Here is a 23690-nt window from a genome sequence, read left to right as displayed (position 1 = left end):
TCTTGAAAATGTTTCACTTCACTTCCAAGAAACTTCTTCATTTCTTGGATGAGGATCAAAACATTTTCAAGGAAAAAACAAAGAAAGTCCAGTTGCTTTTCAGAAAAGTCCCTTTGGGACAAGCATGACCTGAATGATTGAGAATCTCCATAGACATTTGAATCCTTATGTGTCCAACTTTTCTGCTCACCAAGTATTTTCTCATTGGAAAGAATTATTGTTCTGCCTCCCAACAAATTATTGAGTTCACAAGCAGCCATTGCAAAGGAGCCTCAGCTATGCTTCTCACCAGAGAGATTCACCCAAAAAGACATGCTTTCACCCAAAAAGAAGACATGACATCAATTCCCCGCACTCCACTTTATCTGGTGTGGGACTATACTGTGATGGTTTCAAATGACCTTTGAATGAATGAATTCTTTATTGGCTAAGTGTGATTAGACACACAAGGAATTTGTCTTGGTGCAAATGCTCTCAGTACATAAACAGAAAAGATATATTGATCAAGAATCATAAGGTACAACACTTAATGATAGTCATAGGGTGTAAATAAGCAATCAAATCATACTAGGAAACAGTCAATATAAATTGTAAGGATACAAGCACAAAGTTACAGTCATACAGTCACAAGTGGGAGGAGATGGGTGATAGGAAAGATGAGAAGATTAATAATAATAGTAATGCAGACTTAGTAAATAGTTGGACAGTGTTGAGGGAATTATTTGTTTAGCAGAATGATGGCGTTTGGGAAAAAACTGTCCTTGTGTCTAGTTGTTGCAGTGTGCAGTGCTCTATAGCATCATTTTGAAGGTAGGAGTTGAAACAGTTTATGTCCAGGATGTGAGGGGTCTGTAAATATTTTCACAGCCCTCTTTTTGACTCGTGCAGTATACAGGTCCTCAAATGAAGGCAGGTTGGTAGTAACTGTTTTTTCTGCAGTCCTAATTATCCTCCGTCTTTACCTTCACAAATGCTAGGATCTTGGCATGTAATAAAGCAGGGCTCTCCAACCTTGACAACTTTAAGACTTGTGGATTTCAATTCCCAGAGTTCCTCAGCCAGCTTTGCTGGGTTAGGGTTAGGGTTGAAGTCCACAAGTCTTAAAGTTGCCAAGGTTGGAGACCCGTGTAATAAAGGATTTACAATTTTTGCATGGAAGGGGGAGATGAGGGATTGTAACTAAAGTTTCATTACTCAGAGACTTGGGGGGGAGGGTAAATACATATTTATGGGATGTCAAGAGGAAAAAACTCAGGGGTTTAGAGTCTCTGTAACTCCTAAGAGTTCCATATTTGCAAAGGGTAAACATGTTTCACTGTTAATTGAAACCGTTACTAAAGACAATCCCACTCAGACAATCCTTCCCCAAATTTAGGTTGGATCAGATTTAAGAGATAAAACAGTGTTGTGTAAATGTTCTGAGAGGCCCAGAAGCGGAAAAGAAGCAACAGCTGGATTCTCTAAACTACATTGAGGTGTACTGCGATTTATCTGGTTGTGGCTTACAGTACTGTGTGAACCCAACCACTATGATGCATAAAATGTGGTTTATTATGTGAACTCAGCCCATAATTATATTGTTGAACAAATCATGATTTAATACAATGTGCAAGTCTAAGTCTCTGTAACATTTCCTTATTACAAGTAAGTCCTCGACTTATGATCACAACTGAGCCCCAAATTTTCATTGCTAATTTTGAGTTTTGTCTCATTTTACAATCTTTTTTTTGTTACAGTTAAGCGAATCACAGCCGTTAAGTGAATCATATGGGGTATTCATCAGTGGTGGGATTCAAATATTTTTACTACTGGTTCTGTGGGTGTGGCTTGTTGGGCGTGTCGTGGCTTGTTGGGCATGGCAGGGGAAGGATACTGCAAAATCTCCATTCCCTCCCCACCCCACTAACCTGCTTTCCAGCTCCATTCTCCTGTGCAGGGCAATAAAAGAAGACCCACCCAATCAGCTGGGACTCAGGAGGCAGAGAATAGATGGGGGTGGGGCCAGTCAGAGGTAGGATTTGCCAGTTCTCCAAACTACTCAAAATTTCTGCTACCGGTTCTCCAGAACCGGTCAGAACCTGCTGAATACCACTTCTGGTATTTATGTGTAAGTAATCAAGCCTTAATTCTTCCATTGCTCTATCAGCCTTCTTCACCGAATGCCCTTCAGATCTTTTAATTACAGCTCCTACACAACATCTTCGTTGCTCATGCTGGCTGCAGCTGAAGGAATCAGTAAACCAACAATTCCTCAGGGCAACACTATGGTGATTCTTGGAATAAATGTCACATTTATTCCAAGAATCACCATAGTTTTTCAAAAAGTAAGGTCAGGCAAGGGAAACAAAACTGACAGCCCTTGCTTCCAGTTGCTCGTCTTTTAACAATTGCATTGAGGTTCTCACTATTCTCGTGCATTACTTTCTTAAATCATGTATTAAGCAGGCAGTGTCTGTATAATGTGTTACAAACAATGGAATCCAATGAGTCCTCTGTCAGCAGAAAAGGAGGTGGCAGGACATGGCTGGTAGGGGTGGAGTGATAATTGCCCTTCTCGAAAGGTTTTCTCTGAACTTTAAAACCCATTGGAGCAGATTCTGAGAGTGAAAGTGGCTGCAAATATAGAGAAAGTTCTATGTGCAAGGCGGTATTGATCCAATGTTAGACTCATAGGGCCTGATTCTGAACCAAAGTCTATTACTATTAATCTTCTCATCATTCCTATCATCCATCCCCTCTCACTTGTGACTGTATGACTGTAACTTTGTCGCTTGTATCCTTACAATTTATATTGACTGCTTCCTAGTATGATTTGCTTATTTACACCCTATGACTATCATTAAGTGTTGTACCTTATGATTCTTGACAAATGTATCTTTTCTTTTTATGTACACTGAGACCATATGCACTTTGTGTGTCTAAACACTCGTCCAATAAAGAATTTATTTATTCATTCATTCAAATTCTATCCTACAAAAATATTTCTAAATGATTATGTGTACACTGATATTGTCAGCTTTAAGAAATCAAGTGAGGTATCAATATTTTTTGTGATCCTTCCAGCAGAAAATATTTTTTCGTCACATGGGGACACACATGCACAGAAAACCAGCCTAACATTCATTTTTATATTATTTAATAGAGTAATTAATATTAGCATACACAGCTTGCAACTTTTAAGATAGTTTTTAATGCACATGAATTACATGTATTACTAAGTATGAGAGGATTACTTTGCCTTTCTTTAATTTGTAGTTTGATTTTAATGGGCTAAAAATGCAACAAAATGTCAATGCTCCAAGTAATAATCAAAATTATAAACCGTCCTGATTCTTTTGTTCTGCCTGTTCAACATCAGAATAAATAGGAAGAAAATACTACAGGATAGTTTAGAATTAAAGTTCACTCGGAAGGTCATCTGCTCCCAATTTGATCTTTAAAAATGTGACTTGAAGCATTCTGCATTTGCACAGCCGATGCTGTTGCCAATCCAGCTCAGTGCCAGGCATGTTAATGAACCATTTTGGCATTCATTTGTCAGACAACATGATCCACTGAGTATGAGAATGTTTAATCAAGAAAACAATATACCAAAATCACCAGAAGAAACAAATGCTGCAAATACTAGTTTCGTAGTGGACTGATACCCACCTGGGAAGAAAGCTGCTCACCTGTTTATAGCTTGGACTGATCCATGCACTCTGAAAATGATGTCTTGGGTTTTTTAAAGATAATGCACTATGTTACAATCTTAAGTGTTCATTGGGGATATTTTTGGAAGTCTTGTAGCTTTGAGGCTAAGACATTGAATATACACTAATATCTTCATTGCTTACTTATTACCTTTATAATCCACTTAACCCTCAAAAGCAAAACACAGTGTATTTCCCACCTCTGATTTCATAACAAGCCTGTGAAAAATGTTGAGAATGAATAGATACTCTGTCCAATTACAGCTCTATTATAATTCTTGATTACATTCATTGTTTTTGGGATCATCAATCAATAGTGAGCACACAATAAGAAAAATAAATTATTTCTATGACTTCATTTATTGCCCATTAACTTTGAAAAGCAGGAGGAACCTTGTTTCCCCTTCCCCCCCCCCAACAATGGCTAGAAAATATCAGATTATATAGATTCACTTCATGATAGGTACAAAGGTTGTTTTTTTTAAAGTAAAATATAGGAATATCAGAATTGCGGCTAATTTAAACATAATTGGTCCTCTTTATATATTACCCCCAACAGGTATCCATGGTGATATAATAAGTGCAACATTTTCTGAGGTAATGTAGTTAAATGTGCTATTTTCTCTGCATGGAGTTTGCAATTTTAACAGCCCAGGGGGTTGGTGGCTCCCCTTCGTTGAATATTTTTGGGAAGAGACTAGGCAGCAATCTGTTTGGGATGATTCAATGTGGACTCCCAGGAGTGAGGGGAGGGTTGAGCTCGGGGATCTAAAGGATATTTTTCCACTCCAAGATTCCAAGAGTTCATTATCAGCTTTGTACCTATTCATTCTCATGTCAGTTTTCTGGGAGCTGCATTGATTTATGCATGGTTTAACTGGGGTGTATTTGAAAACCCAACAAAGAAGGGCTTCGTTTTTGAAATGCAATTTCGTAGAGTTAGTGAGTCGGTTGTTCCTGCCTCAGGGAGTTTCTCAGCTGTTTTATTTTTTTCCCCCATCTTTCCAAAGTTCAGCTACCATCGTGTTGTTTTTAGCCTTTTTAAGGCAGAAATAAAGAGAGCAGGTTAGCTACAAATTTATTGGAAAGAACTGGTGAGCAGAAAGAGCAAAAGTATTATTATGTGTATTTATATACCTGAATATTTCAATCCACTTTTCAAATCAAATATTACCCATGAAAAAATATATCTTAACAGCAGGGGGAATAATACAGCAAGCCGAACTCTATATCACACTTGGTAGTAAACAGACTGCTCAAGAAGAGAAGGTTTTCCAACCAACGCAAAGCTCTTACAACTGGTGAAATTTTAATAATAATGACTTTTATGAGTGAGAGTAACAACAGGCAATGAGATGTAGACTGAAGTTTCACAGGGCTCCAGAAACCTCTGCTTTCAATTTAAGAGAGCCATTGCCAATCATACAGTTCTAGACTATATGAATAGGGGTGACATGATAGCAATATTCCTATATCTAAGAACAGCGAGTCAAGCTATTCTCCAAAGCACCTGAAGGCAAGACCAGAAGCAATGGATGGAAACTAACAAAGGAGAGAAGCAAGCTAGAACTCAGGAGAAATTTCCTGACAGTGAGAACAATTAATCAGTGGAACTACTTGCCTCCAGAAGTGGTGGAAGTGGCAGATTTCCCATAATCCCACATGATTATAGAATATAAAAATCTCTGGGGTCCTCATCAGACATAAAAACATGACCAAAAGATAACATTTATTTTACTACTGTAGAGTTCATTCGCTCCCAATAACTTATGAAAGAAATAATGGAGAAAACAGTAGACAAGTAGCAAAGTAACTTTTTCAGGGGTCTATCTGCTTAGGAATAAACAAATTTCTGGAATTAGGAATCGGAAACAAATTTCTCTGACTTGGAAGCTTCTTGATTTGTGAAACTGCAGCTTCTAAGAGTAATCAAGTTTTTATTTATTTATTTATATTATTTATTTATTTGTTTGATTTGCCAATTGTTTACAAGATAATAAGTATAAGTGTATACATAGTTGTGAATACATGAAATGGGTACATATAAGAAAAATAAAACAATAAGAGAAACAATAGGACAGGGACGGTAGGCACGTTGGTGCGCTTATGCACGCCCCTACAGACCTCTTAGGAAAGGGGTGAGGTCAATAGTAGACAGTCTAAGGTTAAAGTTTTTGGGGTTTGGGGAAGAAACTACAGAGTCGGGTAGAGTATTCCAGACATTGACCACTCTATTGCTGAAGTCGTATTTCCTGCAACCAAGTTTGGTGCGGTTAACTTTGAGTTTGTATCTATTGTGTGCTCTTGTGTTGTTATGGTTGAAGCTGAAGTATTCATTGACAGGTAGGACATTGCAATGTATGATTTTATATACCATGCTTAAATCAGACCGAAGATGGCGTAATTCAAGGTTTTCTAGTTCTAGAATTTCAAGTCTGGTGGCATAAGGTATTCTACAACGAGTAGAGGAGTGGAGAACTCTTCTTGTGAAATATTTCTGGACTTTCTCAATTGTGCTAATATCAGATACGTAATGTGGGTTCCAGACTGATGAACTGTATTTGAGTATTGGTCTAGCAAATGTTTTGTATGCTCTAGTTAGTAGTGTGATATTACCAGAGAAAAAGCTACGTAGGATTAGGTTAACAACTCTTAATGCCTTTTGGCTATGTAGTTGCAGTGGGCTCTAGCACTTAGATCATTAGAGGTGAGTATTCCAAGGTCCTTTGCAGAGCTTGGGTCATCAACAGAGATCTTGACTATTCAGCTTGTATTTTATTTTCTGATTTTTTTGCCAATATGTAAGACAGAGCATTTATTTGTTGAGATTTGAAGTTGCCATTTGTTTGACCATTCTGATACATAGTCAAGATCTTTTGTAGGGTAGCAGTATTGTCTGTGGTATTGAACAGCTTTACATCATCAGCGAAAAGAACGCAATTGCTCTTAATGTGATCACAGAGGTCATTTATGTAGAGTATGAAGAGAGTTGGTCCTAGAACACTGCCTTGGGGGACACCACTATTGACAGGTACAGAATTTGATAGGACGCTCCCAATTTTGACCATTTGTTGTCTGTTTGACAGGAATGCTTCTATCCAGTTATGCAGTTGTCCAGAGATACCATAGGATTTTATTTTTAGGAGTAGTTTGTCGTGTACCACTGAATCAAAGGCTTTACAGAAGTCTATGTAGATTGCGTCTATTGCTTTGCCCTGGTCGAGTTGTGTCGTCCATATGTTTTTGCAGTGTAAGAGTTGCAGATTACAGGATAGTTTTTTCTGAAACCAAATTGTTTATTGGAGAGTAGGTTGTTTGTCTCCAAGTGCAGGATGATGGATTGGTTAATAATTGATTCCATGACTTTACAGGTGACGCAGCATAAGGAGATTGGTCTGTAATTTTCAACTAGGCTTGGGTCTCCCTTTTGAAGATGGGGATGACTGTGGCTTGTGACCATAGGTTAAGCAAGGAGCTGGTCCTGAAAGATTTTTCAAAGATTATGCTTAGAGGTTTGGCTATGGCAGTGGATAGCTTTTTTAAGAAGTAGGCACATATTCCATCCGGTCCAATAGATAGAGATGGTTTTAGATTGCGTAGTGCTTTTTCAACATTGTCTTCTGTAAAATCGATATGTATTAGATCATTGTGGTTATCTGTGGTACGGCTAGGAAATACTGGGCATGATCCATTGCTGTTTACAAATACTGAGCGAAGAATGTGTTAAAGATGTTGGCTTTAATGGTGTCATCGTTGCAGTCTTTACCATCAGGTCCTATCAGGGGTGGGATGGACCTTGAGTCTTTTAGTTTGTTGTTTACAAAATTGTAAAAGCACGGGAAGAATTGGTGCTTAGGTTTTCCTCTTGTTTAATGTGATAATTGGTGCATTCAGTCTTTATCTGGTGGCATAAATTTTTGTATCGGCTTTTGAAATTGGCAACGTGACCAGATTTGTTTTTCTGCCAGAGTGATCTCTTTTTGGATTGAAGTTTCCTTATTGTTATGGGTAATCTGCTTTTTTGTTTTGTTTTGGGAGTTGTTGTTGGTACATATAGTTTGATGACTCAACTTCAAGTAAAAATATGTTGTAATGGTCTTCAACAGTATTGCATCCAGTGAATAGAGATTGCCAATCAAGGGATGAGAGATCGTTGTCTATATATATGTAAGGCTCCAGGCTGAAGAGGACTATTTTAAAGGTTCACAGATATTGAAGTTCTACCTTTGAGATCTTAGGGAATTTATCTCCATCTTACTCCAATCAGCTGAAAATGTGTGCTCTACAGATGAAAATGGGGACCCTAAAGAGGAGCCCTATTGAATAAGGCCAGAGAAAAGTACAAAGGAATAAATCAATATTGCCTAGGTGCTAGCATAAACTTCCTCATTCTAATCCTCCCTCGGATTTCTTTCATCATGATGGCTGGAGTTGATGGGAGTTGATGTCTAACAAACCTGGAGGGCACAGGCTAGGGAAGGCTGTGATAAGCCTTTGCTAAGCAAAGATAAGCGGAGTTTCTTCTAATAAATTATTGAGATGCTGTACGTATTGTGGCTTCTTGTTTTCTTCCTTTCTTGTTTGAAAACCAGCACTTTAAACAATACCCATGGGCAGTTAAATTATAAATCACTAGCATATTCCATTAGCCTCGTATTCTCAGATATTTTAAGTTAGATGACACAAAAGTATTGTTGCCAGCAAAATATATTGGTAATTCATTACATTTATTGCTTTAAAACCACTGTCCATGAAATTAGTAATTCAGCTAATACTTCATTCTGAATACAGTTGGATTAAAATAATGGGGAAATTAGCACTGTGGATATGTAATTTACATTTTGAAAATAAGTTGTTTGCCCAGAAAGCCTTAGATTTGAGAAGAGGGGTTATAAGCTAAACAGAGGGGATGATGTGCCTTTCTCACAGAATGTAAGATTTTTGCTTCTAAGAGTCAGGTTCTTTCTGAAGCCATGTAAACCAGATGAATCAGACTGGTCTGGAACTATACTTTAGAAATTCCCTACCCCTAACTGGAATCACGTATCAGGGCTGTTAGAGCAGCTGAGAGTTGCAACCCTTTTAGTCTGCTTGTTCATTTGTACTTCTGTTGTGTTATATTCAATCCCTTTAGCTTGCCCTCACTATAAAACAATAAACTGATTTTGGACTATGGGACAACATAGGAATGGTATGTCTTAAGTATGTCCTGTGAGATTTGAAGAGAGATAATGTATTCATTCAGGCTCCATTATGCTAACTTTAATTTCACACACAAGGCAGTTTGGGCCCGAGATATGATACGTGTATGAATCTTGTCTGTCTTGCTTGTTCTGATACTCCAGCATCCAGGTTAGGGCTGGATGGATTCTGACCCTTAATAAAATAAAGTTTTATTAATACGACATCTGAATGCAAATAAATGCAACTTAATAAAATCTCAAATTAACGGAGCGTACATGTTCTTGTTTTTATCAACAGGATACGAGAGAGGACATTAAAAAGGCAGCTGCATTTACTGGGCCTTCAATAATCTTTAAGTCCTCATTTCATGCTGCTTTTGTCCTCATCACAATGCTGTCATTTACTCCGACATCCCAAGAATCAGGAGGAGGGCACAAACCTCTCTTAAGCTCAGGACCACGTCCATTCAGAAGCCTCTGTTGAAAAAGAACTGCAGAAGATGCTGTACTTAATGCATAGCTGGTTATTAGAGAGAAAGACAGAGCACAATGACACTCTAGGATCATTCTCACTTTTAAGAAGTCCTTCCATGAATAGCATCTCAATATGTTGTTATGTGAACTTTATTGAGGCAATAAAGGCAATAAACCAGAGTTGCATCTTTCTGCTTTTACCGATCCCCAAGCAGCAAGGGATGTAAATCATTACGTGAGCTCCAAAGGCTCCATGTTTATATGCAAGCAGAATGCATATGAGACTAGCCATGTTTAAATGATGGTGGTTGGATTACCTTGGCTCCTCCTTTGCAGAGCAGCTGCTTTATTTGTATTATTCTCAAGCCAAACCTTAAAATGGTTAGAAAAAGGAGTGCAGCAATTGTCTGCCATGTTAGGCATAGTCTAGTCAGGGATCCTCCCTACTGAGCAGCAAATGGGCTTTCCTTTAGATGAAAAATGTTCCTCTGCAGATAAGATATATGGACAGGGTTTCCCAAAGGTTCAAAGCAGGCATGTTGGTTTTGCTTGGTTTTTAATTTGAGCATGCATAAATAAACCACTATGATGCACATTTGATTAGATTTGAGTGCTAAATTCAAAATGCATGATGATGATGATCATCATCATCATCACAATCATTCAATAGTGAATAGATTCTCTTGGGATGTCCCATCGCAATGACTAAGACCTAAAATAAATAACTGCCCTACTCAGTTCATCTTGCCAGCTTGCGTGGCATAAGATCTAGCAAGGTTATGTCCTATATGACAAACTGCTGCCCTTACGGCATATCTACAACTGCCACCTTGCCTTTGGGCTGCCTCAGCTGCCCCTGGCTTTGCCTTCTTTGCGTGTCAGGTAGGAGAATCAAAAACAGAAAGATCCCAAGGTCAGAAAAAAAGGAGCTTTCCCCCACCCACCCCTTCCATTCGGATGTTCATAAAGCAGGCAGGAAGAGGAAGCCGTTCTGGGCTGCTCCATTGCCTTTGTGCTTCATAGCAAAGACCACAACTTTGGGCTTTCTATATCTGGCAAAGGCTTTGGGCCTGCATAGCATCTTCAATGAACAGCTCTGGAGAGGACTGGACTGCATTGGATGGAAAGAAGTGATGAGCCCTGTCATACCTATATGGGCAGAGCCAGGATATCCTTTTTTTCCCCCGGTTGTGGTTGCTTTCACTCCGTTTTGTTTCCCCCCTCCTTCTTTACTCTTTCCAAAACAACGCGGCGCGTGTCTCCCACCTTCCACCTAAATCGGGCGAGCGTTGCAAAACAGCGCTACAATCAAGACGGCGCTCCGGGCGATGCAAGAAAGGGGTTAGAGGCTGCAAGATGGCCCCTGTGCTCCACGCTGCCCACCCCTGCGCCAAAGCTTGCAGTCCTTTTCGCGCCCGAGGATGACCGATCTACAGTATCGAGGGGCACCGTATCCAGCGATGCAGTACTTCTTCACATCTTGACTTTATCCAGCCCGGCCAGTGGGACAAGTGTTTGCTGCCTCGGGTCAACGCAGTCAAGAAAGACTTCTAAGCAATCTGTCACGAATAAATCATTTTCTACTTTACGAAGGCGGGGTATGGAGAAGACACGCGATCCAACCCTCCAAAACTCCTGAACGGTTCCCTGCCCAAGAAGGGCTCTTTCGCCGTCTTCTCCCTTGCCTTTCTGCACAAACGTGCCCGGGCTCCCCCTATCGGCCGCCGCGCTCATTTCACGAGGAAGAAGGAGGCGGAGGAGGAGAAAAGCGGGCTCCCCCTGTGGCGAGAGAGAAAAACGACGGAGCGCAAAGCAAGAGCGAGCGAGCGGAGTTGCCTGCGAGGAGGTCGGCGGGCGTTTTCCTCCACCTTCGCTTCGTTTCCTCTACGCGCAGCAGCAACAAGCCAGGTTGCAGCCAGGCACTAACGCCTCGCCTCAGCCGCGTGGCGCACCGGGGGAGCCGGGCGTGTGGAGGCAGCTGTGTCCTTTCTTTCTTTCTTTTGCTTTTTTCCCCCCCTCTTTTTGCCGGCCGGGCGCTTTGCAACTCCTTGCCGCCGCCGTGGCCAACACAAGCGACGTCGGTCTTCCCGGTCACTTCACGCCGCGCCTCTCTCGCAGTTTTTCTTTCTCAATCCGTGTCGAGTCGCCCAGCCCGAGTCGGCTGCCCCTTCCGAGAAGTCTGGGAGCTGCCACTCCCCAGCTGCTCTTCCCCATGGGGATCCGCGAGTTTCCCAGCGGCACGGCGAGGGGCAAGAGCATGGCGATGTGAGTGCCGGCGACGGCGGGCGGAGGGCGAGGGTGACCGCAAGAAGGAGCCGGAAAGAAAAATCTACCCCCCTCTCCCAGCTCCGCTTCGGGCGCTCGCCTCCCTTCTCCGCTGCCTCAGCCTGGGAGCCACGGCGGGCGCGAGGCGGGCCGGTGGGAGCAAAGTTGCTCTTCTTCTCCCGGTCCTCGCTTTTTTGGCGCCAAAAAAGGCGGCGGGAAGGTGGTGGTGGGGGAGGAGGGAATGGTGTGCCGGGAGGGCTTGCAAGTTCGCCCTCCGGAGCTTTCCCGGTTAGCGCGGCGGAGGGGAGGTGGAGCGCCAACCGGGAAAGCTCTGGGCGAAGCTTTCCTCTCCTGCGCCGCGACTCGGGATGCGCTGAGGTATCCCCGGGGCTCTTTTGGAGGGCTCGCCCCTGAAGGACGTGTGTGTGTGAGAGAGAGAGAGAGAGAGAGAGAGTGTGTGTGTGTGTGTGTGTGAGAGAGAGAGAGAGAGAGAGAGAGAGAGTGTGTCAACCGGGTCTCTTCAACCATCCGCTGAGACAGGAGGGTCGGATTACAGCTTCTGGGGATGATGGTGTTGTTGTCCAGCATGCCTGCAGAGCACCTGATGGGAGAAGCTGTGCTAAGGAGGGCATCGCTTTGGGGTGTCAAGTGCCTTCCTCAGTTTCCCCCAGTCCTGCTGCCTATCTTTGGGGGGAACCTTTTATTTATTTATTTGTGTATTTGTTTGTTTGTTTGTTTTTCTCCTGATATGAATATTCCCGAGAAAGCTTGCATTATTGATTTTGCCTCCCCGGTCTGCTTTGGCTGTTCCCTTTCCTTTTCCCTTTCCTTTCTTCAACCCGCTGCTGCAGCTGCTCTTTCCTTTCTAGTGGCATGAGGAGGTCTCCTGATGTCAGTCCCAGGAGGCTGTCAGACATCAGCCCCCAACTCCGGCAGCTCAAATATCTGGTGGTGGATGAGGCGATCAAAGAGGACTTGAAATGGAGGTCAGTGGAAGACCTTACCAGCGCTTCCATAGGACTCACGTCCATCGAGGAAAGGATCCTGCGGATTACAGGCTATTACGGCTATCAGCCTTGGGCTACCAGCTATAAAAGTAAGTGTCTTTCTCTTTCACAGCAGCATCCACCTTCCCTCAGCGTCTCTCTCTCTCTCTCTCTCTCTCTCTCTCTCTCTCTCTCTCTCTCTCTCTCTCTCTCCCTCCTCTCCCCTCCTCCTCTCTCTCTCTCTCTCTCTCTCTCCTCCAACTTTCAGTGGGCTGTCTCCTGACAGGCGAGAGAAAGGCTTAAGTTGATAGTTGGGATTAACCCTGTGAAACCTCGCCTAGGCCATAACAGTTGACTCTCCTTGAGCTGATTTTCTGCTCATCTTCTCCTCACAATTCCTTTTTGCCAGGCTGATTCCTCGTGTGTGCCATACTTTTGTACACGTGTTTCCAGCCATGGAGCTGATGGGAGAAATCTTGTTCTCTTTCAGTGGGCATGCACCATTTTGAGAATATTATCAGTACAGTTATGGCCAGCTAAACTTTCTGGTGGTTAACAAAATATTCAGACTGAAGGAGATATTTCAGCTTAAACTCAAACTAGGCTCAAATAAGAACTTTGCAAAAGGCTACTATAATATAAAGCCATTTAGAAGAGAGGCAGAGGGAGGGAGGAAGGGAGGGGGAAATGTTACATGTAATGGTGACTGAAGTTTGCATCATTAATTCAAGGAAGTGATATTTGATAATTCAGGGAAACGTTTTTACAGCTCGGTGATTTCATGAGCTATTTTCCTCTTCGGATGCAGCATATGTTTGAATTAATCTACAGAAAATGAGCTCTTAGTATCTTTGTATTATATTAATTGGAAATCAACATAGAACTTTTGCCTGTTTTAGTACCCAAACTGAAGTAATTGAATTTTTAAAATGCATTGTGAATTCAAGTTAGTTAAGCACAAATTTGTGAATTAGATACTTGGTATTTTAAATATAATAGTATGCTTAAAAACATTTTTTCTTCATATTTCCAAAAATTTCACAGAAACATTTCTCTCTTATCATAGAGTGCTGATATTGCATTGTGTTGTGTGTGTATGTGTATGTGTTTGTGTGTCTACTCCAGCATATATATTCTGAATGCATTTTTCCAGTTCTGAGGTTTGGCTAAGAAAGATACCCAAATCCAAGTTGGTGGCTGTATGTTTCTGCATTACAGATGGTACTCAATATCAGGAATTGTTTTTCATGTTTTTATTTTCATTTCGTCACCTGTTGGCTCAGGAGAGAATTCCCCAGTCTGCCTATTTTTCACCCCATAATTTCCCATCTACTTATGCAGTGTCTTATTCTGCCAAACAAAGAAATATTCATGCTGAGGGTTTTGTTCAATTTAAATGTACTGCTCAAAAAAAATAAAGGGAACACTTAAACAACACAATGTAACTCCAAGTCAATCACACTTCTGTGAAATCAAACTGTCCACTTAGGTAGCAACACTGACTGACAATCAATTTTACATGCTGTTGTGCAAATGGAATAGACAACAGGTGGAAAGCATAGGCAATTAGCAAGACATCCCCAATTAAGGAGTGGTTCTGCAGGTGGTGACCACAGACCACTTCTCAGTTCCTATGCTTTCTGGCCGATGGATTGGTCACTTTTGAATGCTGGCGGTGCTTTCACTCTAGTGGTAGCATGAGACGGAGTCTACAACCCACACAAATGGCTCAGGTAGTGCAGCTTATCCAGGATGGCACATCAATGCGAGCTGTGGCAAGAAGGTTTGCTGTGTCTGTCAGTGTAGTGTCCAGAGCATGGAGGCGCTACCAGGAGACAGGCCAGTACATCAGGAGACGAGGAGGAGGCCGTAGGAGGGCAACAACCCAGCATCAGGACCGCTACCTCCACCTTTGTGCAAGGAGGGACAGGAGGAGCACTGCCAGAGCCCTGCAAAATGACCTCCAGCGGGCCACAAATGTGCATGTGGCTGCTCAAACGGTCAGAAACAGACTCCATGAGGGTGGTATGAGGGCCCGACATCCACAGGTGGGGGTTGTGCTTATAGCCCAACACCGTGCAGGACGTTTGGCATCTGCCAGAGAACACCAAGATTGGTAATTCGCCACTGGCGCCCTGTGCTCTACACAGATGAAAGCAGGTTCACACTGAGCACATGTGACAGACGTGACAGGGTCTGGAGACGCCGTGGAGAATGTTCTGCCTGCAACATCCTCCAGCATGACCGGTTTGGCAGTGGGTCAGTAATGGTGTGGGGTGGCATTTCTTTAGGGGGCTGCACAGCCCTCCATGTGCTCGCCAGAGGTAGCCTGACTGCCATTAGGTACCGAGATGAGATCCTCAGACCCCTTGTGAGACCATATGCTGGTGCGGTTGTCCCTGGATTCCTCCTAATGCAAGACAATGCTAGACCTCACGTGGCTGGAGTGTGTCAGCAGTTCCTGCAAGATGAAGGCATTGATGCTATGGACTGGCCCGCCCGTTCCCCAGACCTGAATCCAATTGAGCACATCTGGGACAACATGTCTCGCTCCATCCACCAACACCACATTGCACCACAGACTGTCCAGGAGTTGGGGGATGCTTTAGTCCAGGTGTGGGAGGAGATCCCTCAGGAGACCATCCACCACCTCATCAGGAGCATGCCCAGGCATTGTAGGGAGGTCATACAGGCACGTGGAGACCACACACACTACTGAGCCTCATTTTGACTTGTTTTAAGGACATTACATCAAAGTTGGATCAGCCTGTAGTGTTTTTTTCCACTTTAATTTTGAGTGTAACTCCAAATCCAGACCTCCATGGGTTGCTCAATTTGATTTCCATTGATAATTTTTGTGTGATTTTGTTGTCAGCACATTCAACTATGTAATGAACGAAGTATTTAATGAGAATATTTCATTCATTCAGATCTAGGATGTCTTATTTTTGTGTTCCCTTTATTTTTTTGAACAGTGTATTTGAAATATTCAAATCTTTGGAAGATGACTTCTTGATTGCAAGAAGTTTGAAGTATAATACCTACATTGGTTGAAGTTATCTCAAACCTTTGCTATTATTAATATCATGTAGATACTGATTTCTATGCCACAGAAACCCCAATCCATGTTCTTCTGTATTGCCAAATCTGCAGGGACACTCACCTCCAGTTGATTATTCATCTTTTATTTAAATTTCCAGGGCACCGTGATAGCTTTTATCTGCATTATCTGTTAAATAATTAAGATAAATTTATTTCTCTAAAAGTAGCTCTTTTTTCTACATTATGTGAAGCTTTGCCCACAAATGATTGCTAGTAGTTCTTGTTGTTAGGGAATGGTTTTAAGTTATTCGTTTTATTGATTGCATTTTTATTGGTCAGTGAGCAAAATACAGTTCTGTCTGTCTGAGCTCTCTGTTCCAATCTCAATCCAATACCAGATGTTCTCTCATAAAGATGAATCTGTCGGGTATAATAGGCTTCATAAGGTGTGCAAGTTTTAAGTTACGACTGTTGGGATTGTTAGAAAAATGCCCACTGGTAAGCTATTAGAACTGCATCTGAGAGAGTCTTTTGAGTCTTGAAAGAGCTTAGAGTATTGGGATGTATTCTTAATTACTGCAGTCAACTACTATATTCATTGGAAAAAACAGCTGTTATATCATTTTCTAAAGTAAAGAGACAGAAACACTTGTCCATGCTTTTATAAAATTGATTAACTACTGTACTTCGTTCTATGCAGAGGTGCTCAACGCTTGTGTAAATAGGCAGCTGCCCCAATATTGTCTGTTGTGGAACAATGAAAACATAGGTTTTGTGCAACACACACACACGTATATGTATGTGTAGATTGGTATAGATTTATAGATATTCATATTCATTCATTGCAGAGTTTGGATATAGGTGAGTTCAAGGTGGATGCTGAAAGAAGAAGAATAGATGGCTCATCAGAGTGTAGTGCCAAATGAGGAAAAAAGCACAGATCAGAAAGGAGATATCAAAAATGGATTCTTCAGGACCTTGGACAGGTCCCAGGAAAAATGCCATTTAGACAATTGCTGACTCAATTCCTCAGTTTGACTGGTCCTATTGGATTTATTTATTTATTTTATTTGTTAATTGCTTATAAGATAATAGGTACATGTATAAACATGAGTAAGGTAAATAGGTACGAATAAATAGGGGACAATAGGATAGGGACAGTAGGTATGATTGTGCACTTATGCAAGCCTGGCTGTCTTTCTCCATTGCTTCATGCCTAATGTACACCGTAATGGTAGTGCAAAGAAGGCCTTCAGCAACAAGAATGCAGGTTCTTTGGCATACTCTGGCATAGAGGTTTTAGGGTCTATGGATGTTACTGCTTCCTGATCACTAAACTCAACTTCCTAAAATCCCACTTTTTGTTCTTTTGTCCCAGATGGTTACTGTTTTCTGACTAATCACTGCTAGTTTTGTAAAATAATAACAATTGCAACTGCACTGGTTAAGTTTAACTTTCAAGTTGAAATAATCCCACTTTGAGAAAGTTTTAGTGATTAAAAATAGGATAAATGTAATAAAGAAAGGTGACAAGCTAATTCCAGAATAAGTCTGTCAGTTCAGTGAAACTTTGAAATAGGCTAGTTTAGGGACCAAAGATTTCTATTACGAATTTCTGCACAAATCTTAACCATATTAAACATATAACTCTTGTCTAGAAGGCCTTTGTACTTTGAGAAAACATGAAAAAATATTAAATAATGTTTGTTTGTTTATTTAATTGCTTATTAAATTTATATCCTGTGCATCTTGCTAATATTTTAAATAATGTTATAATTGGTATTATGTATTTCCTCTCCCTAAATATTCAGGTTTTATTTTATATTACATGCTGCAAGATTTGTTTGTTGTGTGCTTTCAATTTTTTTAAAAGAGAAAGTTAACATTCATAATAAGCATAACTGTATTTATGTTTTAAAGGTCTATTTTCTATTGTAAAAAATATTCAGAAATCCAAGGAATATCCTCCCAGTTCAGCAGCAGCTATTTTAGTCATAACATATGAATTTGTAAATGGCATGATTTTGATAATGAAATCACACTGTATGATCAGTATAAAATTGTTTATATGCTAAAATATATGTATATCAATATAGTCCTAATAATATTCATATTATAAAGTTTCCTGGAGTATTCATCTTAGGGTGAGGATATATCTTTATGATTGTTCATTAATAAATTTTTGGATAATTGTGTTAGGAAAGCATTTTGTAATAATAAAAAAGAAAGAAGTTAAGTACATGCTGAACAGATATTTAGAATTATTCATGAGCATCTGCAGTTCATTAGAAATGTTACTGAAAAAGACACCAGAGAGAATATATTTCTTTGGTAATGTGTTGGCACTTCTGCTCTGTTAGCAAAAATAACTAAATTGCTGCATACATCTGTAGTAATTACTATTTTGCATGCTTTGTTCTTTCATCTTTAAAATGAGTGATATCTTGCAATATGAATAGTCCTGTTTACTCCCAGTGAGATAAATATTTTAATCGACTTCTGCTAGATTGGTCATTATGGGAAGGGCAGCTTCAGAACCAGAGTGTTAATGTGTTGTTCTGACATGATGAGTAATGTCCTATTGACTTCATGTTGAGTAACTGTGGCTTGTCTTGATGTAATAAGAAAGGTCATGTCAGTGGCATGTTTACAGCATGATTCCAGATTGCCAGCATGTTTAATTTGGCCTTGAAAATGAAGGTAACCAAAGCTTAATTGTAATGGGAATTTTTAAAAACAGTTTTTTAGTCTTCTTGCATTTGTGGGATTTAAGAAGGAGTCATATCGAACATCATTGTTTTATAAAGAATGAGTCATAACATTGAAATACATCATACATAACTGATAATTAATTTATAATTTTGTTCTTAGTGCAGTAATTCTTTGTAAAATCCATTTATATAGACTATTTATTGGTTTCATTTTACACAGGTAACCCCAAGTCAACTCCCTAAGAATTAAATAATAATAGCTTTTTCTCTGGTAATATCACACTACTAACCAGAGCATACAAAACATTTGCTAGACCAATACTCGAATACAGTTCATCAGTCTGGAACCCACACTACGTATCTGATATTAGCACAATTGAGAAAGTCCAGAAATATTTCACAAGAAGAGTTCTCCACTCCTCTACTCGTTGTAGAATACCTTATGCCACCAGACTTGAAATTCTAGAACTTGAAAACCTTGAATTACGCCGTCTTCGGTCTGACCTAAGCATGGTATATAAAATCATACATTGCAATGTCCTACCTGTCAATGAATACTTCAGCTTCAACCATAACAACACAAGAGCACACAATAGATACAAACTCAAAGTAAACCGCACCAAACTTGATTGCAGGAAATACGACTTCAGCAATAGAGTGGTCAATGTCTGGAATACTCTACCCGACTCTGTAGTTTCTTCCCCAAACCCCAAAAACTTTAACCTTAGACTGTCTACTATTGACCTCACCCCTTTCCTAAGAGGCCTGTAGGGGGCGTGCATAAGCGCACCAACGTGCCTACCGTCCCTGTCCTATTGTTTCTCTTATTCTTTTATTTTTCTTATATGTACCCATTTCATGTATTCACAACTATGTATACATTTATACTTATTATCTTGTAAACAATTGGCAAATCAAATCAAATAAATAAATAAATAAATAAATTAACATATATTATCAACACTAAATAAAACCAGAGAAAATCAGAGTCAAATACAAATGTGTGAAATTAGGCAAAGATCATTCAGAAAAAAAAGAAAGATCATATTGATTATTATCTGGGTGAAATAAGAATCGACATGATAAGTGGAATATTTCCTTTAATACAGAAAATATAGCGGCAGCTGATACTGTGAAATAACTGATTGCTACCTTTTGCTGCTAAACACAGTATTAACTGTAGATTAGAACTATTATTTATGCATCATGTTCTAGTGCAATTTTTTAAACACTTATTTAAACCTTAGTGAAAATAAATACTGAAAAGTAGAGCCATTTTGGCTCAGACTGGAAGACTTATCAAGTATTAGCATTCTGTCTCCACACTGACCAATTATTGTAAGTACAACATGATAATTTAATTTTTGACTTGACAACATATGAATCTTTTTATAGGAGTAAGCCATCTGCCTCCAGCATTGGTCAGACTTTGGCAGATTTTTAAAATATGTATTATCAACCCAATCAAATGATGCTTCCAGAATCAGTCTCCCGGCATTATCAATTTACTAAAAGATAAATGGAAATTCAATAAAGCATATCACTCAATATGTTAGGGTCCTTTTACTAGGAAGTAGAACTTGTCAGTAAATTTTAGAAGTAAAAATATTTAAAATGGGAACCTTAAAGCATTAATGGATAGACTATTGCAAAAAATCAAGTTTGCCCACAGATTTCCCAACTTTGTGTAATTAGGTCCTAATAAAAATATTGCCTTGTAATTCTTTACATTTATATTCCATAATTATAATTCCATTTACATTTCATAAATGCTTTCTCTGTCATAGCCTCTCCTTCTGCAGCCTTCTGCCTTTAAGATTAGAATGACCCCGATCCTTTTGGCATTTTGTGTGCTTGGACCTGAGGCCCTAAGTGTGCTAACAGCCTTGTTTTTTGACTATATTAACACACACGGCAATAGTTTTACTCAGCAATTATATATGTTTATTTTGAACTGTTTTAATTGTTTTTATGATGTACACTGTCCAGAGTCACTTGAGACAGGTATCAAATACAGAAATCAAATAAATAAATTAAAATGTCTTCCATCCCTTTCCTATCAGTTATTATTTATACATTTCTAGTGCTAATTTGTATATTTGCAAAACTTTAATTTGATAAATTGTCCACTAAGTAAATCTGAAAGTCTGAAACATGGCTGCATATCAATATCTGGCAAGCTGCTATACTCATTTACAGAAACACTTTAATATTTATTGAAATACAGATTATACTGTTATAGTCAGATTAACAATTATGAAGTATTTTGTTCTAAAATTTTGGATTGCACAAGATAGAACAAACAACTTAGGAAGCATGCAGCTTTTCCATCTGCCACCTGTTGGAAGGTAGCCTGTAGGCAGCTGCTCCTTATTTATCTGGGGACGTGAGTGTTGCAGATTATATAGAAATTAAAAAGCAGCTTAATGATATGGAAGCCATCTTAGAAAGCAAGGATATGTGCTAGTATATATGGAAAGTAAGTCTTAAATGCATTTTCTTGGAAGATATTTCTGAACTGTGGTTACAGAACCTTACAGACAAAATATTTAGCAAGAGCACTATATACCACTTCACAGTGCTTTACAGCCCTCTCTAAGCAGTTTTACAGAGTCAGCAGCATATTGCCCCCAACAATTTGGAACCTCGTTTTATTGACTTCAGAAGGATGGAAGGCTGAGTCAACCTTGAGCCTGTGAGATTCAAACTGCCAAATTGCAGTCAGCCGGCAGTCAGCAGAAGTAGCCTGCAGTACTGCATTCTAACCACTGCACCACCGTGGCTCTTCATTTAGGGTGAAGTATGGCTTTAGTTAATCCAACAGATGACAGACATTATAGTTTTCATAAAATAAAGATGCAGAATCTGGGGAAATATCAAGTGACTTTAGAGAATAGAGCATGGAAATAGTTTTGGATTACTGGCCCTGCCTCTTCCCTCCTTGAAGCTTGTAGATATTGGCTATACAGTAGCTGCCTTGAGATCAGGGGTGTCAAACTCAAGGCCCAGGGGCCAGATCTGGCCTGCGGGGTACTTAGATCTGGCCTGTGGTGCTGCCCTGGAAACAGCAAAGGACCAGTCGTGCCCGCCCCTCTCAAGCTCTGTTTTTACTGGCAGAAGGTTGCAGGAGGCCATCCCAGTCAAAACCGGAACTCGGGAGCCCATTTTTGCTGGCAGAGCACTCGGGCCACCACAGGTGCCCCTCAACACAAGTGATGTCATGCTGGCTATGCCCACCTTGGCCACACCCACCCTAACCCCCCGAGGTCAAACACAACCCTCAATGAAATTGAGTTTGACACCCTTGCTTTAGATCTATCCTTAAATATTTACAGAATATAGCATTCCAAAGTGATGCTTGGCCCAATGGCCATTACAACAGACTTTGAATACACTGGTGTTTTCTTAGGGTGAAAAAAGCAGCTTCTTGGTTAAAAGAGAATGTGTGAAATCTATGAATAATACATTTGTTATATTCATAAGTTGTTATTTGTCATAGGCAGTACCTAGCTTGTCAGCATTGAAGCTATGCTCACATCCAATTAATTTTTTAAAACTAGGAATTGCAGCAGTAGTAACAACAATAACACCAAAATTCAGTAATAAATCACCTGATTTTTTGTCATTCTGTTTTCCTTTCAATCAAAATACCAGCTTGATATAATAATGTGTTTTTTAAAATCTTTTTCTATACTGAAAATTTGCTCTCAGTACTACCATTGCATTTCATTATAGCTATCTAACTACACAAAGAGCAGAACAGACCACAGAAAAATATCTGAAGAAATGGAAATGAAGAAGGCTATGCAAGCTTTAGTAATGACACAAAGATGTTGAGGAGATGACAATAATTTTTTGCTTAGGCATAATCCAGTGAACCCTTTATTCCACATAGCTCTTACCATTCCTGTTATACATTGTCCATGTCCTTGTGTGACTTTTTCAAATTTTTCTTTAGGCATTTTAAAAAAAACCTTATCTCTTTCCTACTTGTAGCAAGGATATTGTATAGGAGAAAGTGTCAGATGCTGCTTCAGTGGGATGTGTGCTATTTAGTGTCTTCTAGAGCAGTGGTCCCCAACCTTTTTTGTGCCAGGGACCAGTTTCAAGCACAAACACTTTAAAGGACCGGGGGAGAATCGAGTTTGGTGGTTTGCTTGCAGACGTTTCATTACCTGACTAGGTAACATCTGATGTTGTTACCTAGTCGGGTAATAAAACGTCTGCCAGCAAACCACCAAGTTCCGCCGCCCTGCCTCCTCAGCCCCATCCCTCAGGTGTCTCCCTCCCTCCCTCAGGTGTCTGCCTCGTTCCTCTCTCAGTCGCTCTCTCACTGCTCCACCAGCCCAGGAAGAAACTGCTTCAAAGAAGCGGGGGCTTTTCCTGTCGCCGCAGTGCCTCCGAAGCGCCCGTTTACCCCCACCCCCACCCGACCGCCCGCGCAGCGTTCAATCCACAGTGCTCCGTTCTGCCTGCCTGCCTTCTTCGTTTCGGAGCAGCTTCGGCTGATAAAAAGAGGCGAATAGTTATTATTCTCAGCCGAAGCTGCTCCGAAACGAAGAAGGCAGGCAGGCAGGCAGAACGGAGCACTGATTTGAAGCGCGCGCGGGCGGGGTGGGGGTAAACGGGCGCTTCAGAGGAGCTGCGGCGACAGGAAAAGCCACCCCCCGCTTCTTTGAAGCAGTTTCTTCCTGGGCTGGTGGAGGAGCGAGAGAGCGACTGAGAGAGGAACGAGGCGGGAGGAAACCGAAGCCGCTGAGCCAGAGAGCAGGACAGGCTTCGGTTGCTTCCTCCCTCCCCTTCTTTCATTTGTGTCCTTGATCCCCAATCCCAGCAGCATTCACCAAAGGCAAAGAAAGCCGCCTTTTTTTTCTTTGCGGCCCGGTACAGAGTGATCCACGGACCGGTACCGGTCCGCGGCCCGGTGGTTGAGGACCCCTGTTCTAGAGGAGATCATAGTTGTGCTATTCCTGCCACTACATTTCATTCTTTCATTCTTTAAATGGTGTGTGTGTGCATGTGTATGAATTATGTGTGTGTGTGTGTGTGTGTATATATATATATATTTTCTTAAGTTTTCGCGGGTACTTACATGTATGGTATTCAGCTTTGTTCGGGTATTTTCCCACATCATTATAATTGTGCTTTTAAAGTGGTAGCAACATTTCGGCAGAATCTCATCTGCCATCATCAGGCTTCTGTATTGTATTCGTCTGTGAGTCAGACTTTTACAGTTGTTTCAGTTTTAAATTTGGGGCTAGCCTACTGCTGTGCCAGAATGGTTGAAAAAACAGAATACAGTAGCCTGATACAGAAGCCTACACAATACAGAAGCCT

General features: G+C 40.6%; 1 protein-coding gene across 2 annotated transcripts in view; it reads left to right on the top strand.

The window, feature by feature from the left end:
- The first annotated feature begins 11171 nt into the window (after window positions 1-11171).
- SLC35F3 (solute carrier family 35 member F3) overlaps window positions 11172-23690 on the top strand; it is a 119519-nt gene continuing 107000 nt past the window's right edge. For both annotated transcript variants that reach the window (XM_026669327.2, XM_087967828.1), the window contains exons 1-2: window positions 11172-11614; window positions 12484-12710. In XM_026669327.2, coding sequence (XP_026525112.1) covers window positions 11562-11614; window positions 12484-12710 — 280 coding nt within the window. In that variant the 5' untranslated portion in view covers window positions 11172-11561. The remainder of the gene's footprint in view (window positions 11615-12483; window positions 12711-23690) is intronic.

This window comes from Notechis scutatus, chromosome 1 (genome assembly GCF_049901735.1).
Source record: "Notechis scutatus isolate UNSWTSFEM ecotype Mainland chromosome 1, rNotScu1.2, whole genome shotgun sequence".
Taxonomy (NCBI): Eukaryota; Metazoa; Chordata; class Lepidosauria; order Squamata; family Elapidae; genus Notechis; species Notechis scutatus.
The sequence above is the reverse complement of the archived record's forward strand: the minus strand, read 5'-3'. Positions and strand labels throughout refer to the sequence as shown.